Raw genomic sequence first — 26,756 nt, forward strand, 5'->3', positions numbered from 1 at the left:
ACAAATCTGACACTACACAACTGTTATATTAGCAAGAGATGCTCTCTGGGACAGAGGCATTTGGGCTTACAATGGGGACAGAATAACAAACAGCAGAAGAAAAGAGGATGAAGAGAAGGATCAAGTTGGTGAGGTTACAGGCCATTTAAAAAAGCAACCTCCATTCTGAGAGCTATTGATAACTTTTGAGTAAGACATAACTGCTACTTTTACCAGATTATTTCTTTAAACCTTGATTCTGAGATGTTCTCACACAGCCTTTAGTTTCTTCACAGACACCTAGCACTGGCTTTCAACCCTTAAAAAGGCAAGTGTTTAAAATGAATTCAGAGCTTTCGCATTCAAAGATGCTGGGTGGAAAATCTGCAAGGGTCATTCAACTTTGATACAGCGTTCAGCAGATACTGTCTCAGACCCATACCTGAAAAATAGCAACTGGTGGCAGCCATAGGCAAGAATACATTAAGCACACTCTTCCAGACAGTTCCAGCCGTAGCAGAGACCCTCTTGGCTCTCAAAATAGCTATATAGTCATTACACCTTGAATCCTGGACTCAACAGCATTGGTCTGGATGTGGTTGCCGTGCTGCCTTGGGCATGCTGGACCCTTGGCCCCACCACTCATTAAACCCTCCCACCAGCTGTCAGAGCTACCCTGCATACACCGTGTCTCCTCCTGCGTTCTCCACATGCTCAAGGATCCTTTCAAAATACCCATCCCTGTAGACCAAATCCTTATTTCCCCAAGTTCATTTTCACAATAGAAATGGAAGAACTAAATCTACATGGGGGCGTAGGAGTTTCGGAAGTTCATGAAAGAAAAAAGTCAACGTTCACACAGCTACCATGAGGCCAGTCACAAAATCCATGGACCCATGCAAACTCAAACACGCAATTGCCTCCTGCTACAACATCTGTTCATATGCGTATTCAGTACTGCTGCACTGAAGTCCATTTCCATTCACATAAGTACTAACATCCCTGAACCTAGTATTAGGCAGCCAAGAAAAGTGGTAATGATGATAATTTACTCATCATCTTTTGTCTGAAAATCTTAAGTATTATTTCTACTATAGTAACATACACAGATGAGAAAACTATCATGTGAAACAGCACTTCAGCTGAAGCAGGAAAGTTAATTACTAGCACAGGAAAGAGGCTGAGATTCTCTTTTGCTCAAAACTATCATGATGTCTCCATTTCACTATAATAGGTTATAAGTAAGTTCTAGTTTCTGCTATAAATTTTGCTTGGTAACATTTTCCTGAAAAAAAAGGACAAAATGACATAAGAACAATTGTAGCCTTAGTAATAACCTTACAAAAAAACCCATCTGAATTATCTTAAAAACAAACCAATGCATACTCACTAATTGCTCTACTTAACAGATGTATTTTCAAAATGCAGACGTCTATTTTAGGACACTACATATCACCAAACTCTGCATTACCAACTACTTCCAGGAAGAAGTAAAAGAATGACTGAACTGAAAAAAACAAAACCAACCAACCCAACAAATAAAAAAACCCATAACACCCACAAAAACAAAAGGAGAACAGCATACAAAAAAACCTATAACACCCACAAAAACAAAAGGAGAACAGCATACCTGACCTTTCATATGGGTCATAGTTTCTCTGGCCCTTACTTGAACTCCTAAACTGTTTTGCCACATGATTGCTTCTTTTTAACCAAGGCTGCAGATTATCTTCTCTGACAAATGGTTTCAAAAATTCAAAGGAGGGAAAAAAAAAATTTAAAAAAAATCACATACTCATCACTTCAAGGTTTGGAAATAGACTGTGACTCATTTTTCCAAGCGGCTCCCTTCTCAAGGGGGTCCAAACACATTACTTCTGTAATAGGAGCTTATATACTTTCAAAGAAAAAAAATGTTGGTTGTGCTAAGTACTGTGACAAGTATATGCAAAAAAGGCTTTTAAATGCTTAAAAACAAAAGGGAGCTGTCCCTTAGAAAAAAAAAAAAAAGTCAGAGCAATCTGCAGTAGAAGGGAGAGGTAGATGTAGCTACAACTGTCCCAAGAAGGTAGCCAGAGGATACCAGTCAGTGCCCTCCGCCATGTCACCTGCGGTGCAGAACTAAAAAAAGTTCTAAGTATTATTGCAAACATAATTCACATTTGAAGAAAATTATGACTAATAAAGATGATATTGGGATTTTTGCTCCACCACCAGCAAACATCACCCCTTTTCTTTAAAAGGACAAAACAAGAAATCCCACTGCAGCACAATTTATTTCTATCAAATATCTTAAAATCTGTCCAAATTAAATCTGGATGCATATCTTTCTATTCCCTGAAATGGGCAGGAACTTGTTTGCCCAGCTTGCTCCATCCACTAGCTCCCCATCCTGCCCAGAGAGAAATTCATGACATGAGTTTATAACCGTACTCAGTTGATGCAGTTCAAATGGTAACTCCCGGTCACTAACATCCTGGGTTGATCTGAACTGGCATTACTGCAGTGAAAGGTACTATATCTTATTACCCATGCCTGAGCTCTTTAATCCACTCAGTGAGTTGCATTTTAAACATGTTAATCCATTGATAGATGAGAGATTTACGTTGGAAAATCCTATTGATGCTGGGGGAAGGAGCGGCTCAGCAGGTTCTTTGTGCACTGACTGGAGAAAAGTCTACACAGCTTGAGGGTGAAGAAAGATGAGATTACAAGACCTCCTCTGGAAGGCACATTGCATGTCAGATACAAAAAATGTAAAGCAGGCAGAGAGCATTGCAAATAACCATGGTTAGCCCTAGTCAGGTCAAAATGCAAGTAGAAAATTCAAGATTCTGGTGTGGGATAGATGCCAAATGACACAGCGTCCACAGTACTAGTTTTCACTTAAGGATGACAAAGAGCTCCAAACAGTTACATTATTTTTAGTCAAGAAGTATTTTATACCAAGTCAGCTACCTTGTTCCTTTTGGGAAAGTGAAGCAAAGACTTTGACATCCTAAAAATTACTTACTGTAGCTCTCAATTTCTCTTGGTAGTTGCATCTCATTTTGTGCCTTGACCTTTCTAATTCTGTACCTACATCCTTGCACTACATTCACTTATACTTGCCTCTAGTCATTTGATCCAGTTCCCACTTTTTGTTTGGTTGCTTCTTGCATTCCAGTTTAATGAAGAGCTTGCAATTTACATTCCGTCTTTTTGAGGTGGGAGAGTTTGCATTTGAGCCCTTTGTATAGCTTCACCAAGGACATTAACTCTTTCCTTCTTATGAAAGCTACTGGTTTTATTTTACTGTGTTCCCTCCCACTCCTTATAAACACCATCAATTCATAGCCATTCACCCAAACTGCCTCCCATAATCAAACCCCTGACCTCATGTATGAAAAACACTGCTCACTAGCTCATTCTAAGAGCATGCTGGACAGTCTCTACTCCTGAGTGCCTTTCTAAACAGATGCCTGGGTAGTTAATCCTCCTCCCCGCAGGTTACAGCTAAGTCTTGGCTTTGGGAGACTGCTGTTCAAAGAACCTCCAATTTCTATTATCTAACTCTGGACCACAGTGCCCGCCCACCTGATCTGACAGCTCCTGTCACAACCTACTTCTGCACACAATCAAAGCAATCCAGCTCGAGCAGTCAGATGTCCAACGCCTCCCTCAACAACACTAGAATCCAAACCTGATGGCTTAAATGCTGTGAAAGAGCCTGATAATGGTACTTCAGCCAACCTGGAACAGTTACAAAACGCAGTCATGGCTGGGAATTATTTCAGGTTATTATACATGGTCTGTTTACTGTAAAATGTACACACAGTTTGAGGATGCAGGAGCTGGAACCTACAACTCTGTGATGCCTGTAGGTCTTAGCCACTGGGCTACAGTGCGGCAGGCTCCTCCTTCCCTCACTTGCTCTTTTGCTTCTCTCAAGAAGCTTGTGGTCTCTGCTGTAAAAGGGGTTCAGCTCTGAGCAGCAGGGAAATATGATGCCCCTCCTCATCCCAGCCTGGCAACAAGGACAACTCTTTGGACAGTTGGAAGACACAGACTTGTATCCCCAGACTGACAAAAGAAATTAACTCAGACCTTTCACACCATAAGTGCTCCAAGCTACACACAGGCACTGCACTTTGCAGTAGCATCTTAAAATAAATAAATTTTGCCACATCCTCTGAAGAGGACTTGGGAGGCACCTGCCACAGGAGGTGGAGCCCAGGCAATGGATTCTGAGAAGGAGACTTCTACGCTTGCAGTCCTCCAGCGGTGGCAAATCCTCAGGCATTTGCCTCAGGATTTACCTGGCTCCCTGGCAATCAGGATTTCAGATGCCTCATCTCAAGACAGATGCAGGATTACAGCACTCCCCACCTTGCTCATTCAGAGCAACTCACAGGCAACAGGTGGGTTTCTCTGCTCCTCTGTTCTGAAATCCCTGCGCTCCCCACAGGGCACTCAGGAAACATCTGGGGTGACAAGAGCAGGAAGGCTCTGCATGACTGTTACTGGGCAACCCGTAACATCATCTCTCCCTTTCATCAACTACATATCCAGCTAGGCACTTTCTTCTTTCCTCCCAGAAAGAAGGAAGGAAGCAGCATTACAGACAGACAGTGAGAATTGATACATTTAGATTTTCTTTCTTCCTTTTTTAAGAAGTGCTAGAAACCTGCAAGATGCTGTCTGAAGCCAGCATTTCTTTTACACTCATTGGGACTGAAAAGGGACTTGTCATGTTTCACTCATGGTACAAAAGAGAAGAAATGAGAGCTTAGCACCAAAACCACCTGGCTCTGATCCAAACCACTCTCCTTTTGAAAAAAAATTAAGGAATCCACCATCTTGCATAGTCTCTATAAAGATGCTAACATTGCCATTCTCAGTCCCCATTCCTTCAGGCCTGTGACCTAGGAATTTCTGCATCTCTATGTACTTTTAAGTATCTGCACAGCCCTGCCACAGTACCTGAGCATCTATGTGCCTTTACCTTACAACACTCCCGTCTACAGGCTACTGTCATCTGGCTTCACACTGGGTAGTACCCAAACACTGTCACTTCTTCCTCTCTAGCATGTCTAAGATGGGAGCAAAATATTCCAGAAAAATATCACTCTAGCCTATACTAAAAAAATTACTGTCATTTAATGAAATCAAATTTTGACATCCTTTGGCCCATACAGTGCCTTTCCTAGGCCACGTGGAGACTGTTGTCAGAGTTCCAATAGAGCCAATCCTCTTAGTATTTGACTCTTGTTAGAGCCCCAATACAAAGTCCTTTATTTAAAGAAAAGTAATGAGTAGATTTTCATGTGAGAGGGGAAAGCTGTCAAATCTTAACTGCAGAGAAAAAGGCTGAAAGCATCACCCAAATAAACCTTGAAGATTCATACAAAGAATCTTTGTTTTTAAAAGCTCATTGGCGGTTTTGGTACTTGGTGGAGGACTGTTGAACACCTGAGATTAGAAGCTCAACTCTGATGAAACCCCCTCTACATCAACATCATCCCTGTCTCCCTCAGTCATCTCCTCTAGTCTGAAGGCAAGTACTTGCCTTGGTTTTCTTTACCTCAGTTTTGTGTGGTGTCACCAGCTTCTAAAATCTCTTATGCTGGATCTCTGTCACATCAAGTTCACAGGTTTTCCCCATCATCAGGGTTATTACCCACCCTCCTTCCTCCTTCTCAAAAAAAATTATACTTAAGTGGGCTGAAATTTTTCCAGCACTGTCCCCGCTTCAGGGCTTCTCACTCATCTTCCATACTGTCCCCCAGCACTACATACCCCCAAGCATCAGCAACTGCTCTGCCCTCCCACTTCAGGTCCTCTACCTCCTCACCAAAGGGAATTAGTAATTGCAAGGTTAAGAGACACATGTTAGTTATAACTACTTAAAAAAAAAAAGTCACACACAAATGCACTGTTATATATAAAAAAGTCAAACAATACACACTCTATTTCATATCACCCTGCCTTTCCCGTTAATTTGCTACTTTCTTGATTTTACAGCCTTTGGTTTAAGGGAAATCTTTGAATACCATGTACCACAGTGGTCTTGACCAGAGATAATTAGCAATAACAGCTATATTGACTGTTTTATGAACCTTAAAGAACAGCAATTAAAAAGTTACACTTAGTCTGAAAGTTCTACCCCTGCTACTAACACCACACAGGACACGTAAGAATGAAAACAACACTTTCATACCCCGGGCACATCCTGTGCAGCTGACAGCCTTTGCTGTGTAATTTGCTTTGTACACAGCCTCAGTTTATGGGAGTCTCACAATAAAGAGAATAAAACATTTTAGAGAAAAATGCAGTTATATAAGCCCACAAAATTAGGTTGACCTTTAACTCATCTTTGACATTTTCCATTGTCTTACAAAAGGATGCAGAATTGTTTACATCACCTGCGCTGCACTGTTACCAGCCTCTGTCAAAATTCTAATTTGTGTGTGTGTTTATATACACACCTAAATATGCTTGCATACACATACATACCTCTTCCTCACAGTACAATTGCTAATGTTAGAAGCATTAAAAAGAAAGCAAAATTATATAAGCAAGCAAGGAGAACACAGGTTTTTTTGTTCTAATACAGAGGAAGTTTTACCAAGTATGGTATCTGTGAACAAGGCTCCAACTGTTAGGCTCAGAGACTGCTAGCAAACGCCAATTGAGCTGGGAAATCCACATGGAGCAGCACAGCTCAGCCCAGCCATCTCTGCACATTACTGTAGAATAAGCATAACCAATTTTGGGTGAGCCAGAAGCAAACTCCCTCCCCACTCCCCTCATCAAAAGCCTGCAGAAGCGTACTCTGGACTAGTCCCTCCCAAAGCAAGGATGTTTCCTTGAGTTCTCCAGACAGCAGACACTTTCAAGGCAATCTTGCAGGTTGCACTTGCAACCCCCTACCAGTTTAACCTTGTGCAACATACTCCATCCAAAGTCTGTTTTCTTCCCAAGTCCAACTGAGAGAAAACACCATGTCTTCCGTACTCCTAGAGCAGGCCAGTACGATTAGGAGAAGAAAAGATAGACAACAACCACCACAGATACATACTAATATTGCTACTAGGGCAAGGCACTTAAGCCTAGGTTTATCTAAATCAATATAGTTATAGGACTTTATTTCTTCTGTGAAGATTTGCCTCCTCAGTAATATCACTACGGATACTATCTCCTGTGTTACTGTTACCTTTGCCTGTTCAGTACAGAAGTCTCTCCTCTTTCTATTCCAATGTATTGACCGTTCTTCTTAGTCACTGTCCCCATGAGATTGCCTCAACAGCTGGCAAAAGCAGCTATTAGCTGACTTACAAGATGACTGATGAAGGAGAACAGCCTAATAATTAGGCAGATCATGGGGCTAGGAAAGCCACTGGAATGAGGCAGCTGTGGCCCAAAGGAATTAGTGCCACAGAAAATAAGCTATGTATTTGAAAGGTGGAGTGAAAGCAGCATAAACAGCTTTAGAAACCAGGCGAAACGGAGAGAGCACGGACTTCAGGAGGAAGTCTTCCTCTCAAGGAGCAGCACGGGAGTGAAATGGGAAGCCCTGGGAGCGCCACAGCAGAGTTTTGATGACTCTGGGCAGCCAATGCTTTCACTACAAACACTCCTGATTCTGCCCACTTCCTGTGCAAAGACCACCAAAAATCCCAAAGTCAAACTAAAGAAATAAATCCCCCAACCCTCCACCTGCAAGCACAGCTCTGAAGTAAGGCCTTTGCTCCCAACTGTGCTAATGATAGAGGTGGCAGATTAGAGCCAAGCTCATTCTTCTTTTGGCTAGATACGCCTTCCTATACTAACTATAGAAAGAAACTTCTTTTTCTGACAGCAAGCTAAGCAGGGATGATGAGAATGTCACAGCAAGAAGAACGTGTATTTCCAAGTTACTATTTTTACAGTCATTTTAACAATATTTTACACTATCCTCAGCATGGTTTAGCTAAGCTATCACCCACAGCCCTACCAGGCAGTACGCAAAGGCCTCCAGACAAAAGACTATAATGGAGTAAGTTAAGCACTGCAGAGCAGGCAGCCTTGGCTCCAAATTCTTGTAGTTGGAGTTATAAGTTCAGTTGCTTTCATAGAGAGTTTATTTTGAATAGTACTGAAACTTTGAAGTTTAAGTCTCAGAAGACGGCAAGACTACTATAATATTAGAGACAATATGCACTTATCATACTGCTTCTCATTCAAAGGCTGCAATTAAAGGTCTTCTAAATATTACAAAACCAAGCTGTGCATTAGCCCAGATGCAGGCTGCCTCAGATACCACCATGCCAGGGATTACAATGCCAGGTTGCATGTATAACACAGCAAGTTACTCACAGAAATTCTGGAAGTAACTGTCAGGTAATAAATACTTCATCGCCACTTTCGAACTGCAGATCTCTGGGAGAAATGCTAAATAGGCAGCTACTTGCCTAAAGATAAATGATGTCTCTCTTTTTCAGCCTTCTCTGAGCTTGATGTACTTGAGACCCTATCTTCTCTATGGTGAAGACACCAAAAAAAAAGCGCATTTATGTGATTTTTTTTTTTTTCCCCAGATACTGAAGTCAGGCATGCATACATGCACATGTAAGTATGTATACAACAAAGATAAACAGTCTTCCTAAAAATATAAACTCCTTTCCTCATTTAGGATTTTTTGGGGGAAAGTTTAATCCTTGTTTCCTAGGTAACCCACCACCAGCCAAGACAAAATCCAGCCCCCAGAAACTGCCCCTACTAATTTAGCATCCAAACAGAATAATGCCTTGTGCAGCTGCCTCCTTTGCTAAAATAATGTCATGTGGCCTTCTAAACATCTCTTGGCAATTGCCTCACTTAACCTCAGAATGACCTATTTTAGTATCGATAGTTTAATGCTTCAAAATCATCACAAGCATGTAGGAAACTGTAGGAAGCTTCAGGCTTTTTTTTTTTCCACTTGCCTCTCTCCTCTGCCCAGTCCCTGCTACACACACGAAAATGTCCGACATGTTTCCTTTAATGATCTGAACTGCATTACAAAGATGCCAATATCCCAAAATGACTACACAATCTACTCCGTTTCATAGGGCTTCCTTTCAAATATCTGTTGTGGTTAGGAATAATACGGTAGGCAAGTGAACAAGAATCCTGTTTTGAAAAAAAGAAATTGGTATTTCTGGATTTTTGTTCCATGCTGAAACAAAAGCAAGACTTTGGAAAATCTGGAGGTGGATAAAGAGAAAGGCAAATACACAGATGGGATTTGTGTAACAGGTTCAAATTTTTAACAGCTCTGATTTGAATTAAGGACCTTCCACCTAGGTTCTTCCACATCCTAAAGGAGCATCCAGTCGTGAGGCTATTGCCTAGTCAGATCAGGAAGCATGTCCTCTCAGTATCAATTCTGCCCTTTCCAGACAAACAATTTTGATCAAACAATTTCATTGAAATAATTTCTGTTTGTGAAGATGTGACCACTCACCAGGGACAACTCTCATCCCCAACAATCAATTCACAAATTTCTGACCAGCAGTAGCAGAAAAATCTCAATTTAAAATTTCTCATTTGCTACCATAAACATCATTTAAGCATACTGACATTTTTGAAGTTGACAATGGAAAATCATCTGCTTTAAAAAAAAATAGATAGATAGATAAAACTGGGAATAATTTCAATCTCCATATGACTTTCTAGGGAAAGGGAAGAAAAACAACTTCTGATAGCAGAAGGTTTTCCAGAACCTATATGCCTGCAGTGCTCTCTCACAACCTTTAAACCAAAACTCACTCTATTTACAAGTCTGCACAGATCTAAATTACTGTATACGGTGACCAAAGAGGAGGAATTTCCACACAAATGACTTCATTGCATTAGCAGGAAGAATTTATAGGGAGGGAGACCGGTACAGAGTTTCACTTGAGTGCTTGCAGACTGCCTTACTGATTACAGCACTGGTAACTGGAGGAGCCAAGCGAGACAGAGCTACTCTGAAACAGAATTTCCCCTTCAACTTCCCAGCTGTTTAGTTTGACCACAGATAAATCCCTGCTTTGACATGAGCAGTGATTGTTATGCAAGATGCACTTCTGAATACCACAGAGTTTATGAACACCTTGCGACTGCAGTTTAATGCTCCACAGTCAACATATCTTCAAGATCTGGAAAGAAAGGTAATGGTGGTAGATTTAAGTAAGTTGTTCCGTCATGAAAAGTTTGCTAGTGACACAGGTGTGCTTCACAAATTGTTCATGTTTCCCAGCAGAAGTTTAAGCCCCTCTCATTCCCCTTAAGCTGCAGCAGGACAACTGTTTAGCTCCCTGAAGTATTTCTCATCGAAGCCACAAAACATGGGCTTTTTTTTTTTTTTTTTAAGATTTTAACACCCCAAAAAAAAGAACAAGCCTGCATTTTAAGCCAGATCTGTTTCTTTATTTGGTTTAAAACATAAACCCACAAACTGTTCCATCAGTACAGCTGAGGGGGCAAGAATGAGTGGGGAGAAAGAAGAAAAAAAAGAGGATCAGGAATATGTTAGGTTGGCTGCCAAACATCCTGGCACCCAGCCCCTGCTGGAGGCAAAAGACTTAGGCTGTTATGCCCCTTTATAAATATAATTAGTTTTAAAAAGGACAACAAAAAACCTCCACACCACAACAGGCAGAAGACAGTGCACTGGCAGTGCTCACCAGTGAGATGACTTTGCCACCACAAGGTACAGTCCTTTTTTTCCTGGCTGAGCAATACAGGGATTTGCCCTCCATTGCTGTGTCCCTTGCAGATCCCGTACTCAGGAGTGCAGGGCACGCAGAGAATGATGACAGGTGAACTATAAACTACAAGCTCCCAAACAATAGTCCTATCCACAAATTCCTCATTACATTTCTCTGTTCTTCTGTGAAGAAACACTAAAATTCTTCAAAGACTGAGCAGTTCTTTGACATCTACTGCACACAGGAAGTTAATGAGGAACTTGTGGATAGGACTATTTTAAGCCATTTTGATATTAAGTTTGCTCTATTCCCTGAGTGCACAGTTACTTGTTCTTCTACTACAGCCTACTCCCAACAGGGGGTAAAGAAAGGCACAAGGGAGTAACAGTGTCTCTGAAGACACAATAAAAAATTTAAGGCAAAAGAAATTTTCTGAAATAACTGCTCCTGATTTTTACATGCCAAGGGGTGCAAAGACAAGAAAGCGCAGCAGTGTAAAACCTTAGCATAAGCAAAGAGTCATTCCAAGTTTTTGGTGGTTTGTATAAACGGACAAAAAAATGGGAGGTGAGAGGAAGCAGAGAATTTCAAGACCAGCAACCGTTTGTTTTCAAAGACTATAGAAACTGGGCATAAGGAGGGGAAAAAGATTATCTAGCCACAACTGCACAGTTTGTGACATTTACAAAGCAAGCTATTATAAAGTCAATTAAGGAGGGGATGTCAACATTTTTATTATCACAAATATAAAGGTAGATGTCAAATTTTAAAGATTAACTATGCACACACAAAAACCAGAACAAGCCTGCAAATGCTACTGAAGTGTGTATAAAAACCAAAGCAGTCTATGTATTTTAGAAACAACAGTATTGGTCATGATTTTCATGGAAAAATCATCCTGAAATTCTTACACCTTAAGCAAAGAAACAGCGATGTTCTGAATATTTAAAATGTTGTATCTCCCAAGTTCTCATCAGGCTTTTGAGTTGCAATGAGTAATAGTAAAAAAGGACAGCTTTAAGCGACTATTAAAAATAAAAAATGTTTCTCTGAAATACTCAGGATCTGTCTTCCTTTCACCAGTTTCTATGCCTCCATCGAATCATCAAAGATGAACAAGACCCATTTTTTTAAGTGTACAATGCAAGTAAAAACAAATCTGCCAGAAGTGAATTCTGGGATTTGGATTTTTTTCCTCTACCCATGGGAGGGAACATAGGATCCCAATGCAGTAGAGGTAATGCATATTGATCACAGAGCAGAGCAAAGAGGGCAGTAATAAGTGCATGTGAAAGGAGATGTTCATAACTTCAGGAATACTGGTGGTATAGTTCCCTCCACAAGGAGAGGAAAATGGCTCATTACTAGCAATCTGAGTGTCTGGAGGGAGACTGCATACACCCTGACCCCCACCATAAATTCATGATTCACCGAAAAATTACACCTTTTCTGATGTTGATTCAAGAGGATACAGGAAGCACCTTCTCAGGAACAGCTAAGTTACATCCTTTCTTCCCCAACCTCGCTCAGTATTATGTCATCTCCTTGTGCAGACAGAGACTGTATATAATTATTTTAGTAACAAGACAAAATAAAATTTTGAAGTTAAAAACATTTACCCTGAAAAATAAAACAAATTAGATTTTCAAAATGTGATTATGCACACTTCTAATGAGGCCTACATTTGCTAATCTATTAATATCATTTAAATCACTAAGCATCTACTGCATAGCTTTAATGAGTCAAATACTAGATCTAAAGAATTACTGGCTGATGCACTGGAACCAGAGCTGCTTCTGCAAGAACAATTTTTTACTTTTTCAGTTTAGCTTCATAAAAATATCTCATTTATTCAAACAATAAGAAACGGACTGGGAGCTGAGTTAACACCTGCTTTGTTCTCTCTTTGACTAATGACTGAAAGTATAAAAGGATAAGATGACCAGGAAAAAAAAAAAAAAAGAGTAAATTAATTTTACTAAAAATCTATCTAAAAATATCTGCTTTGTTTTTTTTAAAAAAGCATGTTTCCACAAAATGCACATTCAGTGCAAACACTGCAGTTTATTTACATTTTTTCAAATTTAAATGTTATTCCATGTTTCTATTTGAAATCAATTTTCAACCAAAACCAGTGTGAAATAAGTTACAAGTAAAAGTAATCTAATAGATGACCATTTAATCTATTTTTAAAATGATAAAAAAAAGTAACCTGAATGGGTCACATATGCTGTATCAGTCCTAAAACATATAGGTATTATGTTTCCTTCATCAGCAACAAAACAGCATGATGACTGTATTGCACACATCACTGTGTGAACCAAGCTTTCTTTAGTAAAGTAAATGAAAGACACGAAATAATTTCTTTTATTCCCATATTTCTTGCTTGCTAATTTAAATCATGATTTGCAAAGGCAGCTCCAAACGCAACCACTCTCACAAAGAGGAGGAAAAAAAAAATCTTTTACAATATAAGCCTTCCTCATCACAGCTTCAATGAACTAGAGTCCTTGCAAGTCAAAGGAAGATGCCTTGGGCCTTAAAGCAGGAACTGCTGTTTGTGGGACAAGACTCTGAAATGAATTCAGGAACTGATACAGCTTGCAAAAAAATCCTTCCACCTTAATCCTGTCTCTCCCTTGACGCAATGTACTGTATAACCCTCCAGCAGCCCAGGCTGCGGTCTGGAACATGGCCGTAAGCCAGCACTGCTGAACACTCTGCACTGTCACACCACTAAATGTCTAAATATTTGTCCCAATAGCTAACGTAATCAGCTCTTCTGAAATAACCTATTTAGTGTCCATGCAATAGTAAAAAGCATCAACCTGGTGGCAGGGTGGGGGGAGAAGATGATGTACTGCCTATCTTCGAAAGTTGACTGTCATGTCTCAGTGAAGATGAGATAGAATATGGGCACAGGAAAAAGATACTTAAAGTTCAGAAGAACCAAATTTCTTATATTGTCAAAAGTGTAACAGAGCAGGAGTATTTAGTTATTATCTTCTACACATAGGCCAAGTCTGTGCTACTGCAGCATTCCCAAACAGCCTCCCCACTAAATGCCAAGGCCTATGCCATTTTCTGTAACACCTCGCATCTCCCCAACACACAGCAACAGAACCGACGAGTAATTCCTGTGTAACTGGACTGTTACAGTCTTTACAAGGGTAAAAGCACTCAGAGGCAGAAGTAGGCATGAACTAAATGAGGGATGAGGGCAAAACAGAGGCAACCGCATGCGTCCTTCTTGTGACAGCAACAGGGGATCAAGGACATACAGGAAAGCAGGAGCAGGTAAGCCCCTGCCCTGATTCATCCTTGCTTACTACTCCCATGGGATACAGACACAGAGCACCTAGGTTCCACTGCTTAGTTTTCCTGCTTCAGAGCTGGGACATAAAATGGAATTTCCTGTGTCATCTCCCAAAAGCAAACAGCCCAGGGAGACTGGCTAACTGGAGTGTAGCGAACACCCTTCTTCTTTCTCACTTGAAACGTCCATCAAGGGCTTGAAAACCCTTTTCCAACAAATGTATCTTCGGTGCATCACTGCTTGCAAAGTGGGAGTGGGGGGAAGGTGGGAACCTTTCAGTAAAATAAAGCTATCTCTAATTGTTCTCAGGCAAGGATGGTCAGTGTAGCGCATTATAGGTTAAAAGCATGACATTTGCGTCTAAATAGAAAAGGTTTTATTTTGGTTTCCCTTGATACAGCAATGAAAATGGCAAAGCATTGATGCTTCAGTGATAAATGTCTTTCAATATCCAGCACAAGGAAATGTCTTGTTAACATGTCATTATTTTATAAATTAGAGCTTCAGAAACATAGACTTATTAAATATATTCCCTGTTTCTAGCTTAGTATAAACTAGTAACTTCATATTCCCAATGCACTTTAAATAAAAGGAGGCTAATAAAATATATAGAACATAAAATGTAGTGAAAAAATAAATCAGGTTGAGTGAAGCAATCAGGTTGTACCTTGAACATCACCTCCACATACAGTTCATATTAGGTCAGCTCAGACATCCTACTGTCACACCAGCCCCTTGTAACACCACTTTAATTGGGACCAAGTGAGAGCTAGCACCCAGCTCAGCACTTCCAAGTATTAGATTTTGGGTGACTGCATTGCACATTCCTCCCACTCCACATACTGCAGCGGGTATGGTTATCTCAGTAGGCTCATTTCCAACAGACTAAGACAAATTGTAAACAGAGGCAAAAGTCCTCAGCAAATGATGCTCACAGGGCCTCAACATATGAAACGAGCAGCTTTCCACAGTGACAGCATGTCTGTCTTTCATACGGAGTCCATGTACAAGAGTCAGCAGCAGAAACTGAGTGCAAGTTACGCCCCCATCTCCTGTACAGGACATAACTTTTGATATATTGACTCTGATGATGTGTTCATGTGTTGAACTGTTGATTCTACAGCACTTACATAAATGCAAAGATAACATTCTTTAAAAATACATGAAATCCACAAAATGTGGATGTGCCAGGATCTATAACAAGCTCCTACAAATGTGCTGCAGCCAGAATTTTTTTTCCCTAGCACGCTGTCTAGACAATCCATTATGTCTGAGCAGGCAGCGCTGGGCAACCGTGCTTCTTTAAGCACGTACCATACCATCCAGTGTTACAAACCACTTGAGGGTGGGGAGTGAACTATCAATGCATCTGCACTAACAACTAAAACCACCTCAGCTTTAAAGTTTATTCTGAGGTTTGGGGGAGTTGAGTTACCCTTTAAATGTTTCATTATTTATACCTTTTGCACTGACTGGCAACTTGGCCATCATCTAGAAAACCATCGTTTCTCTTCTCACCTGTTTTGCTTACAGGAACTGAAAGACATCAGACAAGCAGCAAATTAGGGTATCACAATGAAAGCTAGACAACTAATTTTCACCACGGCTTTAAACTGACCTGTTGCCTTCCTGCATCAGTAATGCTTTGATGTGCTTTCACTAGTAAGGTCTGCCCCCTGCAGTTCCTGAGCCCTCCCAGCAAGGTTGAGGGAGTGAGGCAATACCCACAGAACAGGGAAGGTATGAGTTCGGGAGCACCTAGACTGATGGATTTATGCAAGTCATGAGACACAGATGGGAAGCATCTGAGGGTGTCGAGGGTACAGGCTGATGTCTTTGCAAGGCTGCTCTATTATCTCTGAAAAGTCATGGTGATTCAGAGAGGTTCCCAGGCAGGGCAAGAAAAGAAGAAAAAAAAAAAAGGAAAAAAAAAATCATACCTATCTTCAAGGAGGAGGATTCAGGGAAGTACAGGCCAGTCAGCCTAACCTCATCCCTAGGATGGTTATGGACGAAGTCCTTGTGGAAGCCATTTCAAAGCACATGAAGGACAAGAAGGTGACTAGGAACACCCAGCGTGGATTTACCAAGGGCAAATTGCACCTGACCAAAACTGATTGCCTTCTATTCTGAGATGACTGGCTTTAACAACGAGAGCAGTGACCATTGTTTACAGTGCCTTTAGCAAGGCTGTTGACAGTCTCCTACTGTAACTTTATCAGCAAAATATCAACTGGTAAATGGACAATAAAAAGGTAGAAAATTGGCTGGATCATCTGGCTCAAAGAATTTCCTCTCAAATGAAAAACATATGATTTATGACCAGTTACAAGGCAGCCCACAGTGATCAATACTAGGGCCAACACTCTTTAACATCTTTTATTAACAACCCGGATGATGGTAAGTTCATGAATGATACCAAATCAGGGTAAGCGTGTAATAAACTGAGGGACAGTACTGCTATTCAAAGGGATCTTAGTCTGGACATATATGCTGACAGGAATACCACGAAGTTCAGAGTTATCACAGAGCTGGGAAGGAGTAACCCCACACCACAGTGCAGGTGCAGGGGGCTGACTCCCTAGAAAAGCAGCTGTGTAGACTAGTGGGGGGTAGCCTGGCAGACAATTTGAGCATGAGTCAGCAGTGTGTCCTCATGTCAAAGACAGCAGATCACCTCCTGGGCTGTACAGTTGAGCAAGTGGGTGGCAAGCAGATGGAGGGAAGTGTTTATTCCTCTCTATGCAATACCCACAAGGCTGTGTGTGGAGTAATGTGCTCAGGTTTGGGCTCCCAAGTACAAGACAGACATTGACCTACTGGAATGAGCCCAGTGGTAGGTCACCAAGATGATTAAAGGGCTGAGGTAAATGGTGTACATCAAGAGAACCGAGTTTGTTCAGATTTAAGAAGTGGAGGCTTTTTGCTGCCTACAGCTGTCTAAGGGGAGAGCGTACAGAAGATGGAGGCAAGGTCTTCTTGAACACACATGGTGACAGGAGGAAATAGACATGAGTTACAACAGGGGAAATTCCACTTAGATGGAAGAAAAACTTCATCACCTTGAGGATGGTCAGACACTGGCACAGGTGCCAGAGAGGTTGTGGAATCTCCATCTTTGGAGATACTCACAACTCACATGGACATGGCCCTGAGCAACCTCATCTAATCGGACCTGCTTCAAGCAGGGAAATAGACCAAATAACCTCAGAGGTCCCTTGCAAGCCACATTATTCTGTGACCTTGTTTAAAGAACAAATCTCAGCACGTGGATCTAGTCGTGACCAAGTATACAATAGCATGTGGCACGCTCAAGAAGTAGGCAACTGCAAAAGCTTCTCATATTTATCAAACTGAAGCCGCAGCTTTGCTGCACACGTGTTCCCTGATCTACAGGATAGGCAGACAAATGAACTGTATTTGAACATTTAAATTTTTCATCACTGATGTTATTAAAACAACTAATTATTCTGGCTCCCACCACAAAGGAAAAGATTTTTTTCAAAATCTCTGTTTATTCACCACTTCTTCGAGTACTACCGCAGCCCTAAAAGCAAGATCAGAATCCTCTCCCAGGTTCCAGTTGAGTGGCTCAGCAGCTTTGGAAACCCAAGAGCACCCTCATGTGGCTAGATATTGCTATGAGCTCTCCTTCCTCCAGTTGAAATACATGGCAGCACAAGCAAAATTCGCATTTTATTCACAGGTGTATTTCCCCACCACACCACCGACTAGAAGCGGTACTTGTGCCAGAAGTAATGCTTCTGCCGCCGCACAGTTCTTCTAACAGAACCTGTTTAAGTGGTCTTCTTTCCACAAGACTACAGCTGGGCGACAGGCCAGCGAGAGCCCCAAGCAGCACGCTCCAGGAACACAGTGGTGAGCCTTGCTTCCTGTGATACCTCTTGGTGTTATTGCTCCCGCCAAGCTAGAGAGTCACCTTTACCACCTCTCTCCTTTCTCCCAGTGTTAAAAGACTGCTTTTCCTCAATTTAAGATAAAATTAGAATTTCTTGGTAGCAGATTAGGCCTTTTCTTTTCCCTACCCACCTTTTTTTCTTTTTTTTTAAATATAGGGAGGCTGAGAGAACAACAGCTGCACTCCTCCCTCCCAGCTCCCCTACCCACTGCCATGTGTGCTTCACAGAATGGTAGAGAATCGTAAAACAGTTTCGGTTGGAAGGGACCATAAAGATCATCTAGTTTCAACACCCCTGCCATGGGCAGGGACACCTTCCACTAGACCAGGCTGCTCAAAGCCCCATCCAGCCTGGCCTTGAACACTTCCAGGGATGGAGCATCCATTCCTTCATCCACCCATTCATGCTGCACGGCAAAGGAAAGGTCTCCCCACTGTACGAGCCTCGCTCACTCTACCTAATGTGCATCCACACCCTGTCTGTCCATCCCCACCCAACCACCTTTCCGCCAGCTCTTCCTCCTCGTAGAAGGTAGGCTTTCAGGATAGGCATGGTGCCTTCAGTTGCTACACTCAACCTGGCAGATCATTTTAAACTATGAACACAAGCACTGTAAACCACATTAGAAGTAAATAAAAAGAATGGCCTGCTTCCATTTTCATGTTGAAGCCACTCAAAAGCAGTAGCAAGCCTGGTACAAAAGAAAGCGTTAGACGGCCCATAACTCAGGTCTGAACATACTGCTCTACCACCAAATAATGTCTTAACTCATTCTGACTCAGTTGAGATTTTACAAGTCTCTGGCTGGCTATTTTCCCAACTGGTTGTAAACTGAAACTTACAGGGAGCCAAATAATAATTTTAAAACATGGTAGCCCCAAAAACATAACACTGTCTTCCAAGTTCCTTGCTCTGATCACTAGTAAACACATGTTAACACCTGCTTCTCGACTCCCCGTTTTAGGGATAGAGAAGATGCATACTGCTTGATTACCACCAATGACAGGAGCCAGATGAATTAAGATGTGTGATGCAAAATATTACAAAACTAATACAGCTGACAAAATTAAGAACATAATGTATTTCTGATTACCGTAGAAGTATTCTTCATTAGCTAATAAAATATATATCCTACTCTGAAATGGAGAAGTGAGTAAAAGCAACAAAAGGACTGTATTTTCAAATTACATGTGGTGGTTTTACAGTAAACCATTGGCAGAATATTTTACTTACAATCCCACAGTAGCTTATATTGGAAGAGCCCTGGACATCTCCTCCAGCCTCCTGTTCAAAGCTAACCTGTTAAAATTTAAAACCAGAGGATATTTCACTTTACCAAGTGGTACTTTGGACCTTTCAGATCAACAATGGACAGATTTTTAAACTATGATTATGAACCATTTTGACTACAAGTTACTGTGTGTACTACAATAACATACAAGCAAAATGTTATTGCCCACATTATGCATGAGGTAAGAAGAATAATCCCTTCAGCCCTCAAGGGTTTGGAGGTTTCAGTTTAAGAACCAAAAGAAGTTGTGGGTGACAGCTTCAGTTTCTCAAACTTTTTGGAAAAAAAACAAGCACAAAAAAACCAAACAAAAACCAAACACAAAAAACCCCACACAACTTTTTACAATGACCCTTCTAATACAGCCCTCAAAGTCCAGGGATGCTACTTACACCTGTCACTGAATGTAAAATATTTCATTCGGTGTATTAAATAGCCACATGTTTTCCACAAGGCCGATATGAAATAACCACTATACACCAACTCCCGCATACAAACTCAAAGGAGAGAAACATGACCAGCCAGATAAAGTTTTCATTGTCAAAGATGCCATCTCTGATCTCTGAGTGAAAGCCTCAAGGAAGAATTTTTTTCTGTCCAGTTGCCAAATGACAAGCCTAGAAACTAAAATTCATTAAGTTATCAAAAATTATAGACACTCTAGAACTGTTGGCTTTGTTGCATGCTAAAAATATTTCCTGAAATGCAACTCACCCATCCACATTCCATGGTGGATGTTTATCCCATTCTCTGTCCCACAGGGGACAATGACCTGACAGGTGGCAACTATACTTCTCACTTAACAGGTCTAACTGATAAAATAAACAATTTAAACTCAGAGAAAAGTTGCTTCCAAACTGAATGGAGCTTGTTAGCTCACTGCTTCTGTTTCAGACCTGCACAAGAGCTTGCACGGCTGATAAACATTCCCCCCCCCGCAGTAGTCTCTTAAAGGACACTACCTCTCTGCCTACCGATCTGAGTCTCATCTCAAAAGACGATAAAATATGTAAGTTCCAATCCAATGCCTGAATTCAGCAGGAACCCATTCAACCATCATTGTGCTAACTAAAATTCTGGAAATAGGATCAAGAACTACCACCCAAACAAGACCCCCTTCTTCCCTGAATTATGCTACCTACACAAAGAGAATGGCAGGTCAGCAGTCAAAAGAGCTCCTTACCTGGCAGATACATGTCACTCCACTTTCACATGACAGTCAGACCCAGTAAGAAGTCAGCATGATACTGTTAGTCAGCACAGTTCAGACTGCAACTTGAAAAGAAGATTCCATGTGCTAGCAATGAAGTAACATGCTCTCCACAGATCACACGTACTAATAAACCAGAAAGCAGGATTAGACATGAGTCCTTGGCATTTCTTGGTCTTTGGAAAGAACTGACCTTTTTTTGGATATCAACCACATTCCATCACCCTACCTTTCTCCAAGAGGAAACTCAAGACAAACCATTTGAGGCAAGAATTCGTGGATGTCCAAAAAATGACTGTAATATTGGTATTTAATCAGTCTAGACAAATGGCCTTTACGCAGATGTTCATCAAGTGATCACAAAAAGTGGAAGCAGCATGCTCAGGAGGAGAAAGGAAAGATGTTTGGAGTTATAGAGTTTATCTTCCCAAGTAACCCTTATGCGTGATGGAGCCCTGCTTTCCTGGAGATGGCTGAACACCTGCCTGCCCATGGGAAGCAATGAATTAATTCCTTGTTTTGCTTTGACTGTACACGCAGCTTTTGCTTTACCTATTAAACTGTCTTTACCTCAACCCATGCGTTTTCTCACTTTTACCCTTCTGATTCTCCCCTCCATCCCACTGCGGGGAGTTGAGCGAGCAGCTGTGTGGGGCTTACCTGCCTACCAGGGTAAAACCACAACACAAGGACAGGTGTGTTATTTTACTGTGGCTTTACTACAACTACTGACCTTATGTCTATAATTCACAAATGGAGAAATAAATCTGAAATCAGCTTAAAAATTGGAAACTATTGCCTCATAATTTATGTATCACTCATGCAGGTAATATCAGTCTCTCCCCCTTCTATTGCCGAGTTCGTCCATGCCTCCCACAAAAAGAAACAGCTGGTGATCAGCTTTACTCTCATGCATCTCACCACTTGTCTCTCACTTACAAACCTGCTACATGCCGTGCATTCCCAGAGAGACCTGCCACCTGGACCCCTCACCACAGCATCTCTAAGTCCACGGACAGATTTATCGCAAGCATCCCTCTCCCCTCCTTGCTCCCACACACAGCCACGTGGCCCAGCTGCCTCCAGTATAGGGAAATCAGGGAATAAAAGAAAAGCCAATATCGCACTGTAGCCAGGAACCTGCTTTCACACAGAGCTCCATGTTCCGCCCTGCAACAAGCACACAGGCATGCAGCAAACATACTGGCCTCCTCCTACCACCTCACCCTGGGGGGTGCGTGTGTGTGTTTCTGGGTCTCCCATGTTAAGGAAATGGCAAACTACCAGAGGGGGGATCATAGCTGCACAGAGGCCTCAAAACTATTATTTGGGTTTCTCCCTTCCCAGCTGTCTCTTCTAAAAGGAAAACATCTCTCCGGAATATAGAATTTAAGTAGATAAACTTATTCTTTCCTTTTATAACTTCTGAATAATACTAGATACACCTGCAAAAAGGTATGCCCTCCTACTGAATGACTTCCAACACTTTTCAACAGGACAGAAAAGGCCACAGTACAACTTTTCATTTCAAGGCCCCTTAACTTGAGGAACTGAAGAAAGATTTACACTAAATGGAACAATGAAGCTTGAAAAACAGTATCTACTGAGAAACTTAACATTGGCCCTAGAAAACAGACTGACCCACATCCATTTTTCTCAAGTTTTCTGAAAGAAAAGGTATTTTAGTACTGGTTTTGCAATGGGTCAGGAAACATAAATTCCCCATGAAAACAAAACCACCAACTTTTTAATGAAACTATTCCCTCTCTCTATCACATCTGTAGTTTAAAAAAAAAAAAGTTATCCATTCAGTATGCAAAAGATTTGTAAATTCCTTTAAAAAAATTAATAGTGTTCTATCTGGACTGAATTATTCTGAAATACCTGAATAGTAACTTAGGCCTCCAGCACAGACCCATACCTGGATAGACAAATTATCTTTCCAGACTTCTGTTTTGTTTCATCTGTAACATCAACTAAGAAGAAATGAAAATTATGTATAAAAAACCCAACAAAGATTTTACAGTTTTCAACTTAAGTATTCCCTTATAACAAATTGAAAATTGCCACTTCATCCTTAGAACCTCCATTTCTTATTCTCTTTTGTCTCCTGAAAAGGTCTAAATATTGATGCAGAGGAAAGATGAGGGGAAATAACCGTTCCCACCGTACAGAGAAGTACAACCAAAGTGCTGATGAAGCAGAGTGCCATTTCCTAAGGCAAATTAAACCCAAATTCCTCAACTTATTAATTAAGTTATATATATAATTAACAAAATAATAAACAAAAAGAAAAAAAAATATACTGGCATCCTAGTTTCTCACAGAGATACTATTAAAACCCCCTTTCCTGGACACCTTCCCCAGAAGATCAACAGAAGCACTGTGACATTAGTCTAACAAGGACACATACAGTCCTGGGAAGAAGGGATCTAAAGCCCTTCAAGTCCACGTGCTGTTATGCACAGAGGTGGGGGCAGCTGCACCCCAGCAACAACTGTGCTTTTATTATGTATTTAACTGCACAGCAGCTGTACAGGGAATTCAACTACTAGAGAGCATGGTGTAAAAGTCACACACTTTCAAAGAAACCAAAGTGCTGCCCACAACCAGCCAAGGGAAATGGTGTCTCTGCTCGGTCTTCTGTTCTGCTCAGGATGGACAGCGGGGCTGGACAGAGAAGCACGTTGTGCACGTTATTTACTGAACATGTGGAAAATCACAGCGCACACCTGCACGTTTGCAAGCCGGACACCCCTGCTGAACCCAAACAGACCAAACACTCTGCACAGAGGTAGCCTGAGAGCTGATTAAATAAAGTTTACATGCTTTGTGTCACATGTAATGTGTTAGTGCTGTTCTAGAGTATGCCAACACTTAATATTTTACAAGCCAACTGATGCCCTGAGTTAAGCAGAGAGAGCAGACAAAAGAAGATGTGAACGTGTGAGTTATTTACCAGGCTGTCACACTGCCAGTGGAAACCGTGTAGCAGATGAATGCATCTGCTTAATTCACATCACTATTTTCTCTTCATTATTACGCAGATGCTAGCTCTGTGCAGTTAACTGCACAGACATTTTACATCTTTTCCCCTAAAAAAAAAAAAAAGGCAGTTTTAAATATTTTTGCAACAGGTGTTTCCTGAATCTAAGTTTTTGTCATTTTGTTACTACTGGTATAAGTAACTTAACATTACTTGGATAACTTTTTGTCTGGGCTAAAAGCAAGGTTCGGGGCTCAGTAATACGGCAAGTTTTAAAACCAACTTCAGAGAAGGAAGGAAAATCCTTGTGATCTACCACAAGGGTCCTTCAAAATGTTTAAACATCTACTTGGAAAAAATCAAACAAGTCACATTCACTTTGAGACTTGCCTGCCACACCAATGAGACCACTCTAAACAGCTTCAAAAGATACAGCCTCTTTGGAGCGATGCTTCATTTAGCATTTTGTTACTTCTGCCCCAACCACCTCAAACACTTACAGGGCTCAGAATATATATATAGAGAGAGAGGAAACGTCTATTTTAGTGTAACGGTTTAAGACATTTATCCACATTTGTTCTAAAACATCTCATTAAAAAAAACACAAACATCACTCAACTGCAGCTTTGCTCAGCCTCAGCAGTAGCCATCAAATGCTAACAGTCACTAAGTAGAACTTGCATTAGAGAACAAAGGGGATAAAGCATGATCCCTTCAGAACTGGAGCTACTTAATCCTTTTTAATCTTTCCTTAGCCTAGAAAAAGAGAACAATTTTATTTCTTTATGAAATCGGGTAACTCTACACACCACACTGTAAATTATATTTATTTTACTTAGGTCAGTGAAACTGCAGCAACCTTCTCCCATACCCTCAACTCCCCTCAGCACTGACTGCTAGAAAGTCAGTTTTCCAGGGTCATATGCCAGATAAGGGCTTTTTCAGATAACATGTGGAAAAACACTGGCATTCAGTGGTTTGTTGGATTACTGACAATAAAACATACTTAAAAGCAATCCCAGGGAGCACTGCAGGAGCTCAGTTCCCATTCAAAGACAGGCATCAATACATATGCCTTTGTATTTATCTAATAAGTTCACCTGAAATTTACTGGTAGACCAGTACATTTTCAGAGTAATGGTTCAACAGTTCTACAACAAAACAGTGTTCATGGATAGTCAGTCTTCAATTACAAATGCAAGATACAGAGCGTTTACTATGTAACCGGAAAAAGAAAGTAATATAACAGTTTCTGAAGCCGAAAAACATTTTGAAGAACATTTTTTTTACACCACTGAAATAAACGGGGAAATTAGATAGCAAATTTGTTCCTCTTGAACAAAAGTTTAATCAAAACTCATTAAAAGACATTGTGAGAATTCACTGCCACATGAAAGCATGGCAAATACTCCTCTTACCTAACCTCTAAGAGAGCTTCCCCAGAGCTGCAGCAAAACACAGCACTGCAGGACATAGCTCAGTTAAGCCCTCTCCAAGTTGAAGTATGACTTTATGCTGAGACATAAAGCACTATGCATCCCACCCTTTAAACCACCAGGACATATTTCTGCATGTACACTATACACAAGCACCTCAAAACATTTCTGATTTGTTTACACAAGTAAGAATTATCACATTTCAACAGACTTGCCCACCCCAGCCTTTAAACTTCTGAGCAGTAGTGTAAGACTGTCATGTTCCTTAGTGATACGTCAATTCATCCCATTTGGCTAAGCAATTCCAAAATGAACTTCAAGTAACATTTAGTAACCAAATGTTTCAGACTTAAATCAGTTGGATTAAGAGGTATGGTGCTTTTTTCTACAAACCTCAACTTTTTAAGGTCAAACTTATGCTTCTCAAACACGCAAATTACTTTTTAACCAAAAAAAGACAAGAAAATAAAATCTGACATGAGTAAAAGGTCACATTAAGTTACTCATTTCTGTTTAATTTTAACTACTTCAAGCATTTTTGAATAATCCACTCAATCATAACTAGCAGCGCAGACAGCTGTTTCTAGCTGCGACACCGTAACTAAAGCATTGCTGAATACAACAAGAATATTGGTACAAGGAAGGCAGGACTGCTTGAAGTTTACACTCCATTGGTTAGTGTTGCAAGCCAGTGAGAATAACTACAAACTAGAATTAAAGACAAAAAGAAAAGCAAAACAATTTGCTACCAAGCCCAGAAAAAAAAATTTTTAAAACATAAAAGGAAAAGGTGCTTTGCAAAATACTGGTATCACACCAAAAAAGGTAAATTTCCCAAAGCGTGCATTTTGCCCCTGCATCTGCAAGGGGAGACCTAGAAGGTGAATCATTAAAAGACAGTTTGTTTAACCTTAGCAGGAATGGTCTTACAGCTTCAAGAAAGCACTCAGGTTAATATTACTCTCTGTTAGTGTTTCTTAGAGCTAACTGTAGTTTAATTAACTGTGTGTGTTGACAAATATAGAAGTAGACACTCTCCTTTTGCACCAGTAATATTCTTCTTTACCCTGTATTTCTTCAGTTGACCCCTTACTAACTCAAGAATTCATAACTAGTATCAATGTGAGATTCTGAATCAGTTCAATTAATATCAGTCTAGAAGTTGACTCTGGAGAACTTGTGTCTCTAGTTGGTGTAACTTCCTTAATGTAATACCCCAACTAATTTAAAACAAAATTCCCATTACTTGACGAAAACTGTCTTTCCAAACTACTAAGAATTGAAAATACTACAAAGCTGGTTTGCACCTAATATTTCCTCTTCCTTGGGAAAACTAAAGAACATAGATTCCAATTCTGAAACTGAAGACTGGAAGCTCTCACATTAAATGTTACTAATTCACAAATAACAATTCTGAGGCTGCTCTAATGAAAGAGAGGAACAAGACAGAAATCTCACAAGGATGAAGGCATTTTACTTGAACATCAAGTGTTGCGGGAAATTTCTTATCTAGCATTCTGAACAATGTTGAAAGACACTCCTTTATTTTTCACAGTTTCCTCCAGAGTCAGAGCTGGAAGAGGATGAATATGGCTCTGAGGAGATGGATCCATGTATCATACAATATTTTGCTTCTCTAGCTTGGAGAAGGAAAAAGGAAGATACCACTGAGACACACAATGTGGTGAATTCAACCATCTTCAAAAAACTGGTTTCTGAAACAGAGATGAAAGCATCTTTTCCTCTATGAAAGTTAAACGTGGGGAGAGAAAAATTAAAAAAAAAAAGTCATGCACCAGGTTTTAGTCTCTCAAGAAAAGGTAATGCAAACATTCTCTATAGAAATGATCATGCAGTCATTTCTAAAAATGGTTACAAAAAGTAGTGAAGCATGAAATATGTAGTTGAGAAGACAACCTCATGC

The 26,756-nt window shown here is 40.6% G+C and overlaps 1 protein-coding gene across 3 annotated transcripts in view; it reads right to left on the reverse strand.

The window, feature by feature from the left end:
• The window catches only part of SLC66A2 (solute carrier family 66 member 2), a gene marked incomplete at its 3' end in the record, with an annotated part of 66,992 nt that overhangs the window by 25,068 nt on the left and 15,168 nt on the right, over window positions 1-26,756 (reverse strand). Inside the window, exon 4 of one of the 3 annotated variants that reach the window (XM_081996790.1) lies at window positions 24,403-24,437. The exons of the other annotated variants lie outside the window; for them this stretch is intronic. Within the exon in view, the coding sequence (XP_081852916.1) occupies window positions 24,403-24,437 (35 nt within the window). The remainder of the gene's footprint in view (window positions 1-24,402; window positions 24,438-26,756) is intronic. 3 annotated transcript variants of the gene reach the window in all.

Source organism: Phaethon aethereus (genome assembly GCF_964289735.1).
Source record: "Phaethon aethereus genome assembly, chromosome: 2".
Lineage (NCBI taxonomy): Eukaryota > Metazoa > Chordata > Aves > Phaethontiformes > Phaethontidae > Phaethon > Phaethon aethereus.